The following is a 21,430-nucleotide window of genomic DNA, read 5'->3' on the forward strand; positions in this document are numbered from 1 at the left end:
CCGTAATTCCAGCACTTTGGGAGACAGGCGGGTGGATACTTTGAGCTCAGGGGTTTGAGACCAGCCTGGGCAACATGGCAAAACCCCGTCTCTACAAAAATTTTTTTAACAAATTAGCTGTGGGGCTGGGCATAGTGGCTCACACTTGAAATCCCAACATTTTGGGAGGCTGAGGCGGGCGGATCATGAGATCAAGAGATCGAGACCATCGTGGCCAACATGGTGAAACCCCCTCTCCACTAAAAATACAAAAATTGGCTAGGAGCGGTGGCTCACGCCTGTAATCCCAGCACTTTGGGAGGCAGAGGAGGGCAGATCACAAGGTCAGGAGTTCAAGACCAGCCTGGCCAATATGGTGAAGCCCCATCTCTACTAAAAATACAAAAAGTGGCTGGGCGCGGTGGCTCAAGCCTGTAATCCCAGCACTTTGGAAAGCCGAGACGGGTGGATCACAAGGTCAGGAGATCGAGACCATCCTGGCTAATCTAATCTAGACCCATCTCTACTAAAAAATACAAAAAACTAGCCGGGCAAGGTGGCGGGCGCCTGTAGTCCCAACTACTCGGGAGGCTGAGGCAGGAGAATGGCGTAAACCCCGGAGGCGGAGCTTGCAGTGAGCTGAGATCTGGCCACCACACTCCAGCCTGGGCGACAGAGCGAGATTCCATCTCAAAAAAAAAAAAAAAAAAAAAATTAGCCAGGCATAGTGGCAGGCATCTATAGTCCTAGCTACTGCTGAGGCAGGAGAATTGCTTGAACGTAGGAGGCAGAGGGTGCAGTGGGCCAAGATCGTGCTACTGCGCTCCAGCCTGGCAACAGAGCGAGACTTCGTCTCAAAAAAAAAAACAAAAAACATTAGCTGGATGTGGTGGCGTGTTCCTCTGGTCCCAGTTACTCAGGAGCCTAGCTTGCGCCTAGGAGGAGGAGGTGGCAGTGAGGTGAGATTGCACCACTGCACTCCAATCTGAGTGACAGAGTAAGATCCTGTCTCGGGAAAAAACATATACATGTACTGTTCCCTACAAATTGGACAGTTAAGAACTAAAAAAATACAGTGCTCTACTTGAAGTTATGTCCTAGAATACATAAGAGTAAATAAATAACAATGAATCAAAATACTGAATCAGGCCAGGATTAGTGGCTCATATCTGTAACTCTAACACTTTAGGAGGCCAAGACAGGAGGATGGCTTGAGTCCAGGGCTGCAAGACCAGACTGGGCAACATAGCAAGGCCCCTGACTCTACCAAAAAAATTTTAGGACAGGCACAGTGGTTCACGCTTATAATCCCAGCACTTTGAGAGGCCGAGGCGGGTGGATCACTTGAGGTCAGGAGTTCAAGACCAGCCTGGCCAACAAAACCCCATCTCTACTAAAAATACAAAAATCAGCTGGATATGGTGGCATGTGCCTGTAATCCCAGCTACCTGGGAGGCTGAGGCAAGAGAATTTTTGAACCGGGGAGGCAGAGGTAGCAATGAGCCAAGATGATGCTAATGCACTCCAGCCTGGGTGACAGAGAAAGACTCCATCTTAAAAAAAATTTTTAAAGTTTAAATTAGCCGGCCGGGCGCAGTGGCTCAAGCCTGTAATCCCAGCACTTTGGGAGGCCGAGATGGGCAGATCACGAGGTCAGGAGATCGAGACCATCCTGGCTAACACGGTGAAACCCCGTCTCTACTAAAAAATAGAAAAAACTAGCCGGGCAAGGTGGCTGGTGCCTGTAGTCCCAGCTACTCGGGAGGCTGAGGCAGGAGAATGGCGTAAACCCAGGAGGCGGAGCTTGCAGTGAGCTGAGATCCGGCCACTGCACTCCAGCCGGGGTGACAGAGCCAGACTCTGTCTCAAAAAAAAAAAAAAAAAAAAAGTTTAAATTAGCCAGGCACAGTCGTGCACGCTGGAGCCGAGGAGGTCAAGGCTGCAGTGAGCTACGATCATGTCACTGCATCCCAGTCTGGGCAACAGAGCAGGTCCGTCTCTAAATTTAAAAAGAAGCGCCGGGCGCGGTGGCTCAAGCCTGTAATCCCAGCACTTTGGGAGGCGGAGATGGGCGGATCACGAGGTCAGGAGATCGAGACCATCCTGGCTAACAGGGTGAAACCCTGTCTCTACTAAAAATACAAAAAACTAGCCGGGCGAGTTGGCGGCGCCTGTAGTCCCAGCTACTCGGGAGGCTGAGGCAGGAGAATGGCGTAAACCCGGCAGGTGGAGCTTGCAGTGAGCTGAGATCTGGTCACTGCACTCCAGCTCGGGCGACAGAGCCAGACTCCATCTCAAAAAAAATAAATAAATAAAAATAAATAAATAAATTTAAAAAGAAAAAAAACCTGAACCCAGTCTGGGCAACACAGTGAGACCCTCTCTCTGCAAAAAAATAAAATTTTTAAAAAATCAGCCAGGTGTGGTGGCATGTACCTGTAGTCTCAGCTACTTGAAAGGCTGAAGTGGGAGGATCGCTTGAGCCCAGGATGTCAAGGCTGCTGCAAGCCATGTTCGAACCACTGCACACTAGCCTGGACAACAGAGCAAGGCCTTGTCTTTAAAAAAAAAAAAAAAAACAGGCCAGGTGTGGTGGCTCACACTTGTAATCCCAGCACTTTTGGAGGCTGAGGCGGGTGGATCATGTGAGGTCTGGAGTTCGAGACCAGCCTGCCCAACATGATGAAACCCCATCTTTACTAAAATTACAAAAATTAGCCAGGCGTGGTGGTGGGTACCTATAATCCCAGCTACTTGGGAGGCTGAGGCAGGAGAATCACTTGAAGCCAAGAGGTGGAGGTTGCAATGAGCTGAGACCGTGCCATTGAACTCCAGCCTGGGTGACAAGGCCCAAACTCTATCTTAAAAATATATATATGGCCGGGCGCGGTGGCTCAAGCCTGTAATCCCAGCACTTTGGGAGGCCGAGATGGGCGGATCACGAGGTCAGGAGATCGAGACCATCCTGGCTAACACGGTGAAACCCCGTCTCTACTAAAAAATACAAAAAACTAGCCGGGCGAAGTGGCGGGCGCCTGTAGTCCCAGCTACTCGGGAGGCTGAGGCAGGAGAATGGCGTGAACCCGGGAGGCGGAGCTTGCAGTGAGCTGAGATCCGGCCACTGCACTCCAGCCTGGGCGACAGAGCCAGACTCAGTCTCAAAAAAAAAAAAATATATATATATATAAATAAATCACCACTCCGGCCTGGGCCACAAGAGCAAAACTCTGTCTTAAAAATATAAATAAACAACATGCTACATGCTGTCTGAAAAATAAATACTGTTCTTCAATAGTCTCTTCCCTCCTTTTTAAGAACAACCTCCAGTTCAGCTCAACAGAAAAGCATCAGGTTCTAAATTGCAGAGGTGGATAAACTGAGCCTTCCAAATCAGCTTGATCCCTTCCTTTTCCTTCCCTTTCTCTGAATCATTGCCATTTATTTTTCAAGCCCCTCCTCCATTGTCACATCTGAAGTGTCTTCCCTAAAATGCTCACTACTCTATACCAAGGGTTGGCAAACTACCTCCTGTGGGCAAATTCAGCCAACCACTTGTCTTAGATAAGTTTTATTGGAACACAGCTATGCCCACTTGTTTACATGTTGTCTAGGGCTGCTTTGCTACAAAGGCAAGGTCAAGTAGATGTGACCAAGACCATACGGCCAACACAGCCTAAAAGATTTACTATCTGGCCCTTTATAGAAAAAGTTTGTTCTTCCCTGCTCTATGCTCTCATGTACCTTGCACATATGACCACTAGTGCAGAGCGGGTCTCACCATATTGTTATCACTGAATTAGATGCTGCTGTCCCTCACCACTCCCAACAAATGTGAGACTCTGGAGGGCAAGAGCAGTGTCTTAATCATCCTGGCATTTCCCAGCACCTTGAAGGGAAAGAATGCAAGAGGGAAGGCAGAAAAAAGGAGAAGAAACAATGACTATCAAAGATTCAGAGGACCGATCATAAAACAGTTCCCAGAGGTTAAGGGACTAATGAGAGGCCACACATTCATTAACAGCACAGTTGGAAAAACATAGCTGTTCTTCAAACTCCCTATATCTTACTCCACCATACTTTTAGCATAATGTGTAGACCCTTTAATTTCCAGCTCAAGTAGAATTTGCTTCAGTCTCCAGGGTAGTTTCTGATATTTACCTGAGCTAGTCTTAAAATTCCATTGCCAGAATTTGACTCTATCACTTGTTTGGTTCCCCTAGCCCACCCCAAGCCTGTTCTCTGCCAGAAAAAGTTTTCGTTAGAATACCCTTCCCTTAATACTGGAGCAAATACGACCACTGACCCACCCTAATGTCCTTATTTTGAACTGTCTCCACGTCAAGGGTAGGGTGCAGAGGTGGCTACAACACCACACCTATGGCACAACTCTGCCAGACTCACCTGGGCTCAGCAATTTATCTTTTCAGGAGGACAACAATTCTCCTACTCCCCACTTCCATGTCCTATGAGGCCAAGAAGGTCCCCTTGGGAACTAAACTCTTGGCTTAACAAGAGCCCCACTGTGTCAGCAGACTGTCATGCACTACAACCTGAACCAAGTCACGAGTTCTACCCTGCAGCACTGTACCCCCATCATGATTCTGTGAGGTTGACCCCAAAGATTGAATGCCACTGAATCTGACTTCAAAAAGCCAGTGGGTTTTGTTGTTCTTGTTTTTAGACAGGGTCTCACTCTGTCACCCAGGCTGGAGTGCAGTGACATGATTGCAGCTCACTGAAGTCTTGACCTCCCCAGGTTCAAGTGATCCTCCCACCTCAGTCTCCAAAGTAGCTGGGACCACAGGCATACCATTACGCCTGGCTAATTTTGTATTTTTTGTACAGACAGGGTCTATGTTGCCCAAGCTGGTTTTGACCTCCTGGCCTCAAGCAATCTACCCACCTCAGCCTCCCATAGCGCTGGGACTACAGGTATGAGTCACCACACCCAGCAAGTCAGTGATGTTTTAAATGGCAATAAATTGTTCCACCTTTCTGAGGCTCTTCCTCTCCATCTCCCACCTGTATCTTCATGACACTTCTATGATGAAACAGCTGCCTGCTCAAAGCCAGGTGCAAGTTTTACCCGTGGACTCATCAGGGACTGTGGCCTTGGCAACATTTTCTTTTTCTTTTTCCTTCTTTAATTTTCAGACAGAGTCTCACTGTCGCCCAGGCTGGAGTGCAGTGGTGCAATCTCAGCTCACTGCAACCTCTGCCTCCGGGTTCAAGTGATTCTCCAGCCTCAGCCTCCTGAGTAGCTGGGACTATAGGCGTGTGACACTATGCCTGGCTAATTTTTCTATTTTTAGTAGAGTATTTTTCTATTTTTAGTATTTTCACCATATTGGCCAGACTGGTCTCAAACTCCTGACCTTGTGATGTGCCCGCCTCGGCACATCACAAGGTCAGGGATTACACCTGTAATCCCAAAGTGCTGGGATTACAGGTGTGAGCCACTGCACTCAGCCGGAAACATTTTCTAACCCAGTTAATCATGAGGTTATAGCCTCTAGAAGCCAGAAAAACTATTTGTAGCAAAAATTTGCTTGCCTCAGACAAGTGGTTCTTCCTTCCCACATTCACATACCTTCTACTTCCTACTAAAATACACCTAGCTAAACATAGGCTGGCCAGGCCATCTCTGACTTTACTGGACATGTTCACACCTCAACACATTAGGGTCAAGATGTTACCAAGGGCCAGGCGCAGTGGCTCATACCTGTAATACAAGCACTTTCGGAAGCTGAGGAGGGTGGATCATCTGAGCTCAGGAGTTCAAGACCAGCCTAGGCAACATGGTGAAGCCCCGTCTCTACCAAAAATACCAAAAAAAAAAAAAAAAAAAAAAAATTAGCCAGGCATGGAGTCCCAGCTACTCAGGAGGCTGAGGCAGAATTACTTTAGCACAGAAGGTGGAGGTTGCAGTGGGCAGAGATCATACCACTGCACTCTAGCCTGGGTGACAGAGTAAGACCCTGTCTCAAAAATATATATAAATAGATAGATATAACCAAGAGCCCTGCTAATAGGCTATGTCCGCAAACATAGGCCACAATGCAATAATTATCACATCAACCCCAGGAATTTACTGATACTTGGGTTTAACCCTCAAATCACCAGAAAGCCACAGGGTTATACTGAATTTTAGCTGTGAAACTGGTAGAATTCAAAATAAAAACAAATTCTTCCCTCAATGTGACATGATACCTAAAGGTACCCTGGGTAGGGCGTGGTGGCTCATGCCTGTAATCCCAGCACTTTGGGAGGCTGAGGTGGGCAGATCACCTGAGGTCAGGAGTTTGAGATCAGCCTGACCAACACGGAGAAACCCCGTCTCTACTAAAAATACAAAAAAAAAAAAAAATTAAAACTAGCCGGGCGAGGTGGCGGGCGCCTGTAGTCCCAACTACTCAGGAGGCTGAGGCAGGAGAATGGCGTGAACCCGGGAGGCGGAGCTTGCAGTGAGCTGAGATCCGGCCACTGCACTCCAGCCTGGGCGGCAGAGCAAGACTCCGTCCCTAAATCAAGAGATTGGAAAAAAAAAAAAAAAAATTAGCTGGGTGTGGTGGCGCATGCCTATAATCCCAGCTACTCAGGAGGCTGAGGCAGCAGAATCACTTGAAACCGGGAGGCGGAGGTTCCCCAGTCTGGGGAACAAGAGTAAAAAAATTCCGTCTTAAAAAAAAAAAAAAAGTGAACTCTGGCTGGGCGCAGTAGCTTACTCCCAAAATCCCACCACTTTGGGAGGCTGAGGTGGGAGGAACACTTGAGGCCAGGAGTTTGAGACCAGCATGGGCAACAGAGCGAGACCATGTCTCTAGTCCTCCCAGACAAAAAAAATTTTTTTTTTAATTAGCTGGATGCAGTGGCACACACCTGTAGTCCTGGTTACTCAAGAGGGTAAGGAGAAGGACTGCTTGAGATTGGGAGGTTGAGGCTGCAGTGAACTATGATCACGTCACTGCACTCCAGCCTGAGCAACAGAGCAAGACTCTGTCTCAAAAAAAATAATAAAAAAAAGTGAACCTTGTGACTTTTCCACAGCTTTACCAGGCCCCTCTATTCCCAGATCTATCTCCAGATAACCATTTTAATTCAATGGCAGCAAACTAATTTATTACTGGGAGCCAAGGATAAGTCCTTTGAATCTCTTCTTCCTGGTTCCATCTGATCACTTTCTATTTGTTAATAATGAATCAATGGATAATAAATGGATAAAAGAAGCTAACAGATCAGTCGTTGGTTTGGTAAGGGAGGTGACTGCCCAAACTCTGCCCAAATACCTGTGTATTTCTATTTTCCATGCTTTGTCTCTTTTCCTAGTGACCATCCCTTTCCTCTAACAACTACTCTACAAAAGTATTCTCCAACTCATCAAAGTAATAAGACTTAACATATCACTGGGCACGGTGGCTCACGTCTGTAATCCCACACTTTGGGAGGCCTAGGCAGGTGGATAACCTGAGGTCAGGAATTTGAGACCAGCCTGACCAACATGGAGAAACCCCGTCTCTACTAAAAATACAAAATTAGCCAGGCGTGGTGGCGCATGCCTGTAATCCCAGCTACTCGAGTGGCTGGGGCAGGAGAGAATCACTTGAATCCGGGAGGCAGAGGTTACGGTGAGCCAAGATCATGCCACTGCATTCCAGCCTGGGCAACAAGAGCGAAACTCCATCTCAAAAAAAAAAAAAAGACTTTATCATTTGATACATTGCATGTATTCATCTAAACAAATGAATACATCCATTGGGCTTGGCTGTGTCAACAAGTCCCTTCCTAAGTGACTCAGTGGTGGAAAGCACAGACACTTCAGTTCTGTGACTACTCAACCTAACCTCCAGGACTCAGGCAAGTGTTCAACCAACTATGCCACTTGATAACGCCGCCTTGGAAATAAATGTTAATTCTGGTGTCACCAGAGGTCTCTTAAAACATCTTTTAATGATATTACATATTAACGGTATCCAGTATAATTCTGATTTTCCCCAATCTTTGGCTGGCAAGTTCCAATCTCTGAATGTCAGATGCAAAGCTAGGGAATACTGACAAAATATACCAGATCCTCAAACAATGTCATTCCATTCAACATCATTTTCTTTGTTTCTTTCTTTTTTTTTTTTGAGATGGAGTCTCGCTGTCTCCCAGGCTGGAGTGCAGTGGCGCAATATTGGCTCACTGCAAGTTCCGCCTCCCGACTTTTACACCATTCTCCCGCCTCAGCCTCCCGAGTAGCTGGGACTACAGGCCATACGTAACACCCATGCACAGCTATTTTTTTTTTTTTTTGGTATTTTTAGTAGAGATGGGGTTTCACCATGTTAGGCAGGATGGCCTCAATCTCCCGACCTCGTGATCTGCGGTCTCAGCCTCCCAAAGTGCTGGGATTACAGGCATGAGTCACTGTGCCTGGCCATTCAACATAATTTTCTTACAACATTGATGAGGGAAGAAAAAATGTTGGGGGGGCCGGGCGCAGTGGCTCATGCCTGTAATCCCAGCACTTTGGGAGACAGAGGTGCGTGGATCACTTGAGGTCAGGAGTTCGAAGACAGCCTGGCCAACATGGTGAAACCCCGTTTCTACAAAAAATACAAAAAATTGGCTGGGCGCGGTGGCTCACGCCTGTAATTTTAGCACTTTGGGAGGCCAAGGTAGGCAGATCACGAGGTCAGGAGTTTGAGACCAGCCTGGCCAATATGGTAAAAGCCCGTCTCTACTGAAAATACAAAAATTAGCCAGGCATGGTGGCGTGCACCTGTGGTCCCAGCTACTCAGCAGGCTGAGGCAGAAGAACTGCTTGAACTCAGGAGGTGGAGGTTGCAGTAAGCTGAGATTTCACCACTGCACTCCAGCCTTGGTGACAAAGGAAAACTCTGTCTCCAAAAACAGAAAAAAAAAAAAAAAACGAAAAAAAAAAAACAGCCTGGTGCAGTGGTTCACACCTGTAATACTAGCACTTTGGGAGGCTGAGATGCGCGAATCACCTGAGGTCGGGAGTTCAAGACCAGTCTGACCAACATGGAGAAACCCTGTTGTTACTAAAAATACAAAATTAGCCAGGTGTGGTGGTGCATGCCTGTAATCCCAGGTACTTCGGAGGCTGAGGCAGGAGAATCGCTTGAACCCGGGAGGTGGAGGTTGCAGTGAGCCAAGATCACGCCGTTGTACTCCAGCCCGGGCAGCAAGAGTGAAACTCTGTCTCAAAAAAATAAAAAAATAAGCCAGACGTGGTGGGGCACACCTGTACTCCCAGCTACTCGGGAGGCTGAGACAGGAGAACTGCTTAAGCACAGGAGGCGGAGGTTGCAGTGAGCTGAGATCGCCCCATGGTACTCCAGCCTGGGCAACACAGTGAGACTCTTTTTTATTTTTATTTTTTGAGACGGAGTCTCGCTCTGTCGCCAGGCTGGAGTGCAGTGGCACTATCTTGGCTCACTGCAATCTCCACCTCCCGGATTCAAGCAATTCTCCTCCCTCAGCCTCCTGAGTGGCTGGGACTACAGGTGCATGCTGCCATGCCCAGCTAATTTTTTTTTTTTTTTTGTATTTTAGTAGAGACAGGGTTTCCCCATGTTGCCCAGGCTGGTGTCGAACTCCTGTGCTCAGGAAATTCGCCCGCCTTGGTCTCCCAAAGTTCTAGGAATACAGGCGCGAGCCACCATGCCCGGCTAATAAGACTCTGTCTTTTTTTTTTCTGAGACGGAGTCTTGCTCTGTCGCCCAGGCTGGATTGCAGTGGCGCGAACTCGGCTCACTACAAGCTCCACCTCCCAAGTTCACGCCATTCTCCTGCCTCAGCCTCCCAAGTAGCTTCGACTACAGGCGCCTGCCACCACACCCGGCTAATTTTTGGTATTTTTAGTAGAGACAGGGTTTCACCATGTTAGCCAGGATGGTCTCAATCTCCCAACCTCGTGATCCGCCCGCCTTGGCCTCCCAAAGTGTTGGGATTACAGGCGTGAACCAACCGCATCCGGCCGAGACTCCGTCTTAAAAAAAATAATAATAATGTGTCGGGCGCAGTGGCTCACACCTGCAATCCCAGCACTTTGGGAGGCCAAGGCGGGTGGATCACAAGGTCAGGAGTTCAAGACCACCCTGGTCAAGATGGTGAAACCCCGTCTCTACTAAAAATACAAAAATTAGCCAGGTGTGGTGGCAGGTGCCTGGAATCCCAGCTACACTGGAGGCTAAGGCAGAGAAATGCTTGAACCCGGGAGGAAGAGGTTGCAGTAAGCCGAGATAGTGCTACTGTACTGCAGCCTGGGAGACAGAGCAAAACTCTGTCTCAAAAAAAATAAATAAAAATAATAATAATAATAATACATAAAGTCGAAGTTTCCAAGAACCTATCAACGACGTTAAGTGAGAGCCTAATGTAATGGCATAAATATTCTATGGGCCCTTTGTCACACTGTCCTCCTTCCCCTGCCTTATCTCATCCCATAATTCAATGAGCATTAGTTAGCTACAATAAAAAAACCTGGGAGACATTAACTAACATCTGGCAAGTCTAATGACTTTAAAGACTGATCTACTTGGTTCATTCCTAAGTCGTTTCTACTAGACTACCCCACCCCGACCACAGAATATAGATGTTTTTCTTTACTTAGAAACGTTACCTAGGGGCTGGGCCAGTGGCTCATACCTGTAATTTCAATACTTTGAGAAGTCAAGGGAGGAGGATTGCTTGAGCCCAAGAGTTAGAGACCATCCTGAGCCACATAGTAAGACTCCGTCTCTACAAAAAAAAAAAAAATTAGGCCAGGCGCAGTGGCTCATGCCTGTAAACCCAGCACTTTGGGAGGCCGAGGCGGGCAGATCACAAGGTCAGGAGTTCGAGATCAGCCTGGTCAACAAGGTGAAACTCCATCTCTACTAAAGATACAAAAAATTAGCCAGGCATGGTGGTGCACACCTGTAATCCCAGCTACTTGGGAGACTGAGACAGGAGAATTGCTTGAACCTAGGAGGAAGAGGTTGCAGTGAGCTGAAATCACGGCACCATTGCACTCCGGCCTGGGCAACAGGGTGAGACTCCATCTTGAAAAAGAAAAAAAAATTAGCCAGGTGTGGTGGTGTGTGCCTGTAGTCCCAGTTACTTGGGAGGCGAGGTGGAAGGATCACTTGGGCGAGCCCTGGAGGTTGAGGCTGCAGTGAGCTATGATTGCATCATTGCGCTCCAGCCTGGGCACAGTGCGAGACTAGCTAAAAAAAAAACAAAACAGCTACCCAGGTGTGGTGATGGGAGCTTGTAGTCCCAGCTACTCAGGAAGCTGAGGTGGGCGGATCACTGAGCCTATGAGCCCAGGAGTTCGAAGATGCAGTGAGTTATGATCATGCCACTGCACTCTAGCCTGGTCAACAGAACGAGACTGTATCTCTAAAAAACAGAACACATACACACACACACGAAACATAACTTAGCATTATACATTATTTAGGGTACTTCATGTTGCCAAATTATGAGTTCCTTGGGCCAAGCACAAAGTAACAGAAAAACAGGGGACTTGGCCAGGTGCAGGGGCTCACGCCTGTAATCCTAACACTTTAGGAGGCCGAGGCAGGTGGATTATCTGAAGTCAGATAATCCTGAGGTCAGGAGTTCGAGGCCAGCCTGGTCAACATGGCAAAACCCAGTCTCTACTAAAAATACAAAAATTAACCAGGCATGGTGGCAGCGGGCGCTTTTAATCCCAGCTACTCAGGAGGCTGAGGCAGAAGAACCGCATGAACCCAGGGATCAGAGGTTGCAATGAGCCGAGATCACACCACTTCACTCCAGCCCGGGCAATAGACTGAGACCCTGTCTCAAAAAAAAAGAATTCCCCCTACTGCAACCCTACTGTCCTCTCCCAAGCTTCCTCTTACATGCTACTGCTGGAGATAGAAATAAGACTTCGGCCAGGCGCGGTGGCTCAAGCCTGTAATCCCAGCACTTTGGGAGGCTAAGACGGGCGGATCACGGGGTCAGGAGATCGAGACCATCCTGGCTAACACGGTGAAACCCCGTCTCTACTAAAAAATACAAAAAACTAGCCAGGCAAGGTGGTGGGCACCTGTAGTGCCAGCTGCTCGGGAGGCTGAGGCAGGAGAATGGCATAAACCCGGGAGGTGAAGCTTGCAGTGAGCCAAGATCCCGCCACTGCACTTTTGGGCGACAGAGCGAGACTCCGTTTCAAAAAAAAAAAAACAAGAAATAAGACTTCTTAGCCTGAAGTGAACTATCATTCGAAAGCAAAACAGGTCAATTTCCAAGAAGTTTCTAGTTTATACCTTTCCTAGTTGAGCTATTAAGTATTTCCTTTATAAGCCGTTCTCTTCCATTTCCTGCTAGGTCAGAGTCAACAAATAACTGGTTCATATCAACAGGTTTAATTAAGCAGATAACTTACTATGTCAGCAAGATGAGCCAACATGTGATGATACCTTTGACTAAAGTTAGAGTAGATAAGTAGTGCTTCTCCAGACTGCAAGCATCTGAAATTTCAACAGTTTTCTTCCAGACATCCCAGAGTACGTTAGTTCCCTTCCACATGCCTAAATGATCCTCCAGCTTAAGAAAACTCAAGTCCATGCTGTTAAAAATGAGACGAACTTTTCACAGCATTCATGTAACATATTAATAGCTGCCCAAAATAGCTGTTATCTTCAGCAATAGCCCAACAGGTTCTCTCTAATTCTAAGTCCGTCTCCAAAGAGGAATCGCAAAGCATCCTAAAAGGTTGGTTTCAAGGGAAAGCCAATATAGCTTACTCATAAACATCTCTGCAAACGGAAGAATGAATAAACGAAATCCAAAGATAACCCTCCAACCTAATTTTAGTTTTTAAGTTTCTGACTCCTCTTCCCAGCAAACCTTTTTCAAGATTTGGCAAGCAGGCCACAGAGTAAGAAAAGTAAAGATTTCTGGTGTTCCCCAAGCTATTACTTCCTGCTGTTTTCCTCAAAGAGTGGGTAATCAGCTAGTTTACCACAATGCTAGTAAACAAGGAAAACTGACCGGCAGAAAGCAAAACCCTAAAGGCAAAGATAATCCAAACTAACCAAGAGCTATTTCTATCTGAGGTCAAATATAAGAAGAGAACTGCTTCTTAACAGCTCCTACTTAACAGTCCCACCCACACTACCCCACCCCCTCTAAATGGTGGCACTTGTTTGGTCACAAGAGCCAACTTTCTAACTTCAGAAAATCATCTCTCTTTCACATCTTTACTACTCACTAAAGATCTAGTGACAGACTTCTCATACCCTATAAACACCAAAAAATAACTCAGAGCCTATCTGGTTCTTCAATATACTAGGAATAAGGCTAGGTGCAGTGGCTCACACCTGTAATCCCAGCACTTTGGAAGGCTGAGGCGGCAGATCACCTGAGGTCGGGAGTTTGAGACCAGCTTGACCAACATGGAGAAACCCTGTCTCTACTAAAAATACAAAATTAGCTGGGTGTGGTTGTGCATGCCCGTAATCTCAGCTACTGGGGAGGCTGAGGCAGGAGAATCACTTGTACCCGGGAGGCGGAGGTTGCCATGAGCCGAGATTGCGCCATCACACTCCAGCCTGGGCAACAAGAGCAAAACTCCATCTCAAAAAAAAACGAGGAATAAATTATTTCTCAAGTCTTTTAAAATTTCATGAGCTTACAGAAGACACCCAAAGAGCTCCTATACTCTGGCAGAAGGTATATTACTAAGCCAAGGTTTCAAAAACCTATAGGCTTCAAAGAATGGGATATCCATATAAGGCAACACCCATATGAAACTCAACAGCCTTCCAAATCTGTCCCTGGCCATCACTAAAAAACGTGTGGCATTTCCCTGGAATCTGACAAGATAGGAGCTCCAGATCTGAGGTAACGACATTCACAAGCCTCAGTTACTCTCTATTATTTTAGTTGCCTAAGTGTTTCCTTGCTTTGCTGTACTGTACAGAACACACTACATTCCCAAGAAAGGCAAAGCAGTACCCATTATTGCAAGATTCCTCTAGAAGGAAAAACTTCCACCACACTAATTTGAGAGACTTAATGAAAGGCACCTGCTACTAAAATCGGAAGCATAACTTATTCATTCAACAAATATTTACTAAATACTCTGTGCAAGCCTCTGAATATTCAATAGTAAATAAAAGAGGTATGGTTCCCATTTCTGCAGAATAAAGTTCAGTGAGACAGACACTAGACAAGCAAACAAATATGTAATTACAAAAAAAGCTATGAGTAGGGTAACCTAATCTATACCTGTTGTCCCAGTGTAAAATAAAAGCATTCCCCTTTACTCTCAAAAATGTCTCAGGTTGGACTACAAATGATATGGTCACCTTAACTGTGAAGGACAAGGTACTATGAGAGAGAATAACGCAGCCAAGTTACTTTAGCCTGGGTGATCAGAGAAGACTTCTTGGAAGACATGCCATTTAACTGAGTCCTGATGGGTGGTAAGGCTCCAGTCATTCTGGAAGGAAAAATGTTCCAAGTACACGGGACAGCACAGGTTATGACAGGGCTTGGGTCATTATTATTGATCAACATCAATTTTGACTAAATAAACGGAATTGTCAAAAAAGTGACTTAGAGCCAGGCATGGTGGCCCACACCTGTAAACCCAGCACTTTGGGAGGCCAAGGCAGGCAGATCACTTGAGGTTAGAAGTTCAAGACCAGCCTGGTCAGCATGGTGAAACCCCGTCTCTACTAATAATACAAAAATTGAGCTAGGAGCGGTGGCTCACACCTATAACCTTACCACTTTGGGAGGCCGAGGCAAGTGGATTGCCTGAGCTCAGGAGTTCAAGACCAGCCTGAGCAACACAGTGAAACCCCGTCTCTACTAAAATACAAAAAATTAGCCGGGTGTGGCAGTGTGCGCCTGTCTCCAAAAAAAAAAAATTTGGCCAGGCGTGGTAGAGCACACCTGTAGTCCCAACTACTCCAGAGGCTGAGGCATGAGAATCACTTAACCCGGGAGGCAGAGATTACAATGAGCTGAGATCACGTCACTGCACTCCAGCCTGGGCGACAGAGAGAGAGACTCTGTCTCAAAAAAAAAGGCCGGGCGCAATGGCTCAAAAAAAAAAAAAAAAGACTTGGGCAGGTGCGGTGGCGCATGCATGTAATCCCAGCTGCTCAGAAGGCTGAGGCAGGAGAGTCACTTGAGCCTAGGTGTGCAAGTTTAACCAAAGCAAGACCCTGTCTCATACATACACACACAAAAGTGACTTGGGGGTTCCCAGAGATCAACTTGTATGTGCAAGATTAAAATATGCTAGGCATGTAATTGTTAGAACTCAAAATTCAAACATAAAGACAAAAAAGAACCTTTAAGACAGTGGCTTTCAAACTTTTGTAAGTCATGAAACCCTCCAAGAATCTGAAAAACACTTCAGATCTTCATGCAGAAAATGCATATATTCACGTATGCACACATCCACATATACACAATTTGAAGACGTTCATAGGCAATGCCACCACCCAAACCCCAGCACCACCAGAAGTTCATAATGAACTACAAGATTTAAAAAGTCCTCTTTCGGCCGGGCGCGGTGGCTCAAGCCTGTAATCCCAGCACTTTGGGAGGCCGAGACGGGTGGATCACGAGGTCAGGAGATCGAGACCATCCTGGCTAACAGGGTGAAACCCCGTCTCTATTAAGAAATACAAAAAACTAGCCGGGCGAGGTGGCGGGCGCCTGTAGTCCCAGCTACTCGGGAGGCTGAGGCCGGAGAATGGCGTGAACCCGGGAGGCAGAGCTTGCAGTGAGCTGAGATCCGGCCACTGCACTCCAGCCTGGGCGACAGAGCGAGACTCCGTCTCAAAAAAAAAAAAAAAAAAAAAAAAAGGTCCTCTTTCATTAAGGCAGAAGCAAGCTAACTTATTTGGGAGTTAAGCTATTTCTTAAGATTTACTGACAACATCCAGGAATAAAGAGAAAAACTAAATGTATATATTTTTAAAAAGATATCACAACAATTTTAAGTCCCTTAAAAACAATGAAAAATAGACAACAACGTATCACCAAGACTCAATGAGACTAATTTTTCCCATCATTTTAGAAAGCTAGAGCTGCCCTTTAATTCTTACCTTACTAACATTGAGTGAAGCTAGGGGAGGAGGGGTTTCTGTTCGGTCATTAATTATTTCCACTTCTGAAACATACTGTAAGTTTATGAGCAAGATGTCTGCATGGTTGGGCTTTCCACTGGAAGAGGGACATTCTGGTGAGAAAAAAAAAGTTAAGGAAAAATAGGACAAGCAGAGGCATTGACACATCCCAAAAGGGGCATAGAAAACACAATTCACACAAGGCTTGTAAAAGGCAGGCCAGGAGCATGAAGGCCTTATAAGAATCACAGTTCTCCTCAGGAAATCTCTGCCTGTCACCTTCCTCCTGCCCAAATCCTTGGAAGCTTCCAAAGGAGTTCTGTCACCTTCTCTCTACTGGCTTTATGGGGAGGCATAACACAGATTTAATGCGTTTGTCTTAAACCTACGAGTCAGACAAAAGAGCTAGACCTTTCTGTTCTTCGTATAATACTCTGTATCTGCACAGTGTTCTTTTTACTCTTTCAGATGTGAGCTTTCCCATTTCGCAAAGGAGAAAACTACACACTGGAAAGGAAATTCACCCAAGGTGACCCAGCCAGTTAATCCATTCATTCATTCACACATTCATTCTCCAAACATTTAAGAGCCTACTGTATGTCAACTAAAAATTGAGTAATTTGGCCGGGCGCGGTGGCTCAAGCCTGTAATCCCAGCACTTTGGGAGGCCGAGGCGGGCGGATCACAAGGTCAGGAGATCGAGACCATCCTGGCTAACACGGTGAAACCCCGTCTCTACTAAAAAAAAAACACAAAAAACTAGCCGGGCGAGGTGGCGGGCGCCTGTAGTCCCAGCTACTCGGGAGGCTGAGGCAGGAGAATGGCGTAAACCCAGGAGGTAGAGCTTGCAGTGAGCCGAGATCGCACCATTGCACTCCAGCCTGGGGGACACAGCAAGACCCCGTCTCAAAAAAAAAAAAAATAAAGTAAAAAATAAATAAAAATAAAAATTGAGTAATTCAGCCAGGCGCAATGGCTCACGCCTGTAATCCCAGCACTTTGGGAGGCTGAGGCAGGCGAATCACATGAGGTCCAGGAGTTCGAGACCAGCCTGGCCAACGTGGCGAAACCCCGTCATTACTAAAAAAAAGTTAGCCGGGTGTGGTGGCACATGCCTGTAATCCCAGCTACTCTGGAGCCTGAGGCAGGAGAATCACTTGAACACAGGAGCCAGAGGTTGCAGTGAGCTGAGATCGTGCCACTGCACTCCAGCCTAGGTGACAGAGTGAGACTCCGTCCCCCCCCCCCAAAAAAAAAAAAGAGTATTTCCTAGTTTCAAGACCCTTCCAACCAAACCACTAATGTAAAAGGTCTTATTTCTTCCAGGTGTAACCTCTCATTTTTTGAAAAAGCAACTATTGTTAGCACGGTGGCTCACGCCTGTAATACCAGTACTTTGGGAGGCCGAGGCGGGCGGATCACGAGGTCAGGACATCGAGACCATCCAGACTAACACAGTGAAACCCTGTCTCTACTAAAAATACAAAAAATTAGCTGGGCGTCGTGGCGGGTGCCTGTAGTCCCAGCTACTCAGGAGGCTGGGGCAGGAGAATGGCACAAACCTGGGAGGCGGAGTTTGCAGCGAGCCAAGATCGCACCACCCACCACTGCACCACTCCAGCCTGGGCAACAGAGCAAGACTCTGTCTCAAAAAAAAAAAAAAAAAGCAACTACTCTTACTATAATTAGTTTCAAAGGACATCTTCCTAAACTAGAAATCTACAAGCAGTGGTTAAATGAATTAAAATACTTGCCACTCAAAGGCAGCAGACTCAGTAGGAAACTTCATTTTGAAAGATGCCATGGCCGGGCACGGTGGCTCACGTCTGTAATCCCAGCAATCTGGGAGGTCAAGGCAGGCAGATCACCTGAGGTCAGCAGTCTGAGACCAGCCTGACTAACATGGAGAAACCCCGTCTCTACTAAAAAAAAAAAAAAATACAAAATCAGCCGGGTGTGGTGATGCATGCCTGTAATCCCAGCTACTAGGGAGGCTGAAGCAGGAGAATCGCTTGAACCTGGGAGGCGGAAGTTGCAGTGAGCCCAAATCAAGCCACTGCACTCCAGCCTGGGCAACAGGAGTGAAACTCCGTCTCAAAAAAAAAAAAACAAACAAACAAAAAAACAAAGCCGGGCGGTGTCTCAGGCCTGTAATTCCAGCACTTTGGGAGGCCGAGGCGGGCAGATCACGAGGTCAGGAGTTCGAGACCATCCTGCCCAATATGGTGATACTCCGTATCTGTTAAAAAAAAAAGATACAAAAATTAGCTGGGCGTGGTGGCGCGTGCCTATAATCCCAGCTACTCCGGAGGCTGAGGCAGGAGAATCGCTTGAACCAGGGAGTCGGAGGCTGCAGTGAGCCAAGATCGCGTCACCGCACTCCAGCCTAGGAACAGAGCGAGACTCCATCTTAAAAAAAAAAAAAGATACCATAAAAAATTACTCCTTCAAGATTCCAATAAACCCACCTGTAGCTCCCATAAAAGGGGAAGCTGTGGCACATTTATCCCAACAAGGAAGCGTTTCGTTTCCAAGACTGAGTTTCCTGGAGTAATTCAGAAGTCATTCCCACCCCAAAGAAGCAGGCCACCTTTTCCAATCAATTTAACATTGCTGCTTTCAAAAGGGAGGCTGCTACTACTACGTAAAAGGACTCCATGTGCTGGACTGATCAAGGCAGCATGAGAACTTCACTCTTTCACCTGTAACTCACACATCCCCAACCCACATAAGCCCCGGCAAGCCCTCTCTGGAACAGGTTTCCAATGCAAACATCCCCCAAACAGCGATTTCCAAATGACCGAGAAGCCTAAAAGTCAGAACAGCCCCCCCACCACCACACATACACACGCATCAGCGAAACAAGCCACTATCCCCAGTTCAGATACAAACTCTGCCCTGCACTTACTCTCCCCCAAAACAGGCAAGGACCAATTTGGTCACCATCCCACCGCCCTTCCTTGGACGAAATCCCATCAGTGCACATGCCCTCCTAAATTCTATACCTTTGCCCTACCAGCAGTTCCTTACCCTAAACACCCCTCCCCATAATATTTCACCCGCCCCTCCTTTCCATCCGGGCTCCAATCCACCAGCCCCCTCCCAACACCACCCCCTCTCCTAATCACTGTGTCCCCTCTCATAACGTTCTTCCCGAAAAGCCATCCCCGTGTCAAGCCCTCCTCCACCCACTGATCCTCGGTAAAGCCCCAGCTCCTGCAAGGGGAGACAGGATCCCCAAAGCTGACCGAAGGGCCCACGGGAGGGGGAGGGGAACTCAGGGCCATGCGCATGCGCCCCGGGCGCCGCGGTAGCCGGTCGCCCCTAGGCCCGGAGAGAGCCCCAGCCGCCGCCGTCGTCCCCCACCCCCCGACCACCGCACCTACACGCCGGCCCGGACTCGGGCTTCACGCAGGGAAGGATACTTAAAGCCAGCATTTTGGATTGGTAGTCGAAGGCTACCACCTCGCCCTGCAGCCGCTGCTCCTGGCACGTCCGGCACGACACCTGGCTCCCAACGCTGAAGTACTCGCCCGGAGGAGCCGCCATCTTGGGAGTGCAGCCGCGGCCGGCGGCGGCGGCGGCAGCAGCGGGCGAAAGCCGGGCCCCTAGTGAGCGCCGCGACGCGACGCGACGCACGGAGCGTGCTTGCGTCACACGCCGGGGCGTGGTCTGACGCTGGGTGGATAGGGAGCCTAGGTGGACTAGGGAAGAAGAGGAAATAAAGGGGAATCTGAAAAATATTTGTGTAGCTGCGTCCGCTCGGTTAAATGCTTGTAGAGTCCATTTTAGAAGTTAAGGATAAATGACCTACGTGGAATGAAAGGGGGAAAGAGGAGAGAGCTGCAGTCTCCATTATATGCACACCTTCCACACAAGAGTTTAGTGAATGAATTTTATAAAATATATTAACCCCATTTTGCATATAAGGAATCAGAGCCTCAGAGGACTTAACAATACTTGGACAAGATGATTATAACGGCCAGGAGCGGTGGCTCACGCCTGTAATACCAGCACTTTGGGAGGCCGAGGCAGGTGGACCACCTGAGGTCGGGAGTTCGAGATCAGCCTGGCCAAGATGGTGAAACCCTGTCTCTACTAAAAATACAAAAATTAGCCCGGTATGGTGGCGCGTGCCTGTAATCCCAGCTACTAGGAGGACTGAGGCTGGAGGATCGCTCGAACGTGGGAGGCGGAGGTTGCACTGGGCCGAGATCGTGCCACTGCACTCCAGCCTGTGCAATAGAGCAAGACTCCGTCTCAAAAAAAAAAAAAAAGATGATTGTAACTAGAGAGTGATAGTGGAAAGAACATTGGCTGTGGAGTGAGATAAGCCGGAACCAGAATCCCAGGTCAACCTATTACTAAATCACCTGACCTTGAGTAAGCAAATTACCTGATCCTGTTTCTTCATAGGCATTTGTATTGTCACTTCTTGAGCATCTAACAGCCCTTTGAGGTAGGTATCAATGTCCTCCTTTTACAGAAACTAAGTTTTAGACTAAACTTGTCCACGGTTCCACAACTAGCAAAAACAGTCTACCTATTTACAAGGACAGTGCTATTTACTGCTATACTGTGTTAGATAATAATACCTACCTCATAGTTAGGAGGTTTAAATGCGATAACGTGTATATGTGCATGGCATGTACTAGGTCTTTAATAAATGGTAGTTCCCCTTTAGTCATCCATTATTCTTAGAAGTCAAGACACTTCCCCTTCTTCCTTTTTGCCCTTTCCCCCAGAAAGCCAGGCAAAAGGCAGGAATGAGGAGCAGCAGATAGTGACAAAGAGGAACTTGGAGGAGGGGTTTTGCACCCCTGCCCTTTAATGTCCATCTGATATACAAAACAGTCATTTTCTTAATCTTATGTAAAGGACTATGTGCATGTATTTTCAAGCCCTACCAATTGCTGTCGCTAATCCACCCACCGCCACTATAGAAATTTTGGATCCTCACTTCATGTATGAGAAACAGGTTGACCTTTCTGTAGTCCAGAGGGAGGCAAAGGACCAGTCCTGGCGCAGCTTAACCTGAACAAAGTTCAAAAGTACTTCCTTGCCCTCCAAGAAACATAAACTTCCTGGTGTTGGAGGTATTGATACAATCATTGTAATAGGAATAAAAATTCTGCTCCTTCATAGTGTGCTTTTTCAGAGAACTTTTTTTGTTTTATTGTGTTTTGTTTTTGAGACAGAACCTCGCTCTGTCACGCAGACTGGAGTGCAGTGACGCTGTCTTGGCTCGCTGCAACCCGCACCTCCCAGGTTCAAGCGATTCTCCTGCCTCAGCTTCCTGAGTAGCTGGGTTTACAGGCGCGAGCCACCATGCCTGGCTAATTTTT

At 47.3% G+C, this 21,430-nt stretch overlaps 1 protein-coding gene across 2 annotated transcripts in view; it reads right to left on the bottom strand.

Annotated features, from left to right (window-relative positions):
* The window catches only part of LSM12 (LSM12 homolog), a 36,166-nt gene extending 16,391 nt beyond the window's left edge, over positions 1–19,775 (bottom strand). Inside the window, exons 1-2 of one of the 2 annotated variants that reach the window (XM_009190771.2) lie at positions 19,511–19,775; positions 16,065–16,198 (exon numbers count right to left, since the gene is read on the bottom strand). In XM_009190771.2, the coding sequence (XP_009189035.1) occupies positions 16,065–16,198; positions 19,511–19,634 (258 nt within the window). In that variant the 5' untranslated portion in view covers positions 19,635–19,775. The remainder of the gene's footprint in view (positions 1–16,064; positions 16,199–19,510) is intronic. The other variant, XM_031657115.1, reaches the window with a different exon arrangement.
* Positions 19,776–21,430: the final 1,655 nt, after the last annotated feature.

This window comes from Papio anubis, chromosome 17, assembly GCF_008728515.1.
Source record: "Papio anubis isolate 15944 chromosome 17, Panubis1.0, whole genome shotgun sequence".
Taxonomy (NCBI): domain Eukaryota; kingdom Metazoa; phylum Chordata; class Mammalia; order Primates; family Cercopithecidae; genus Papio; species Papio anubis.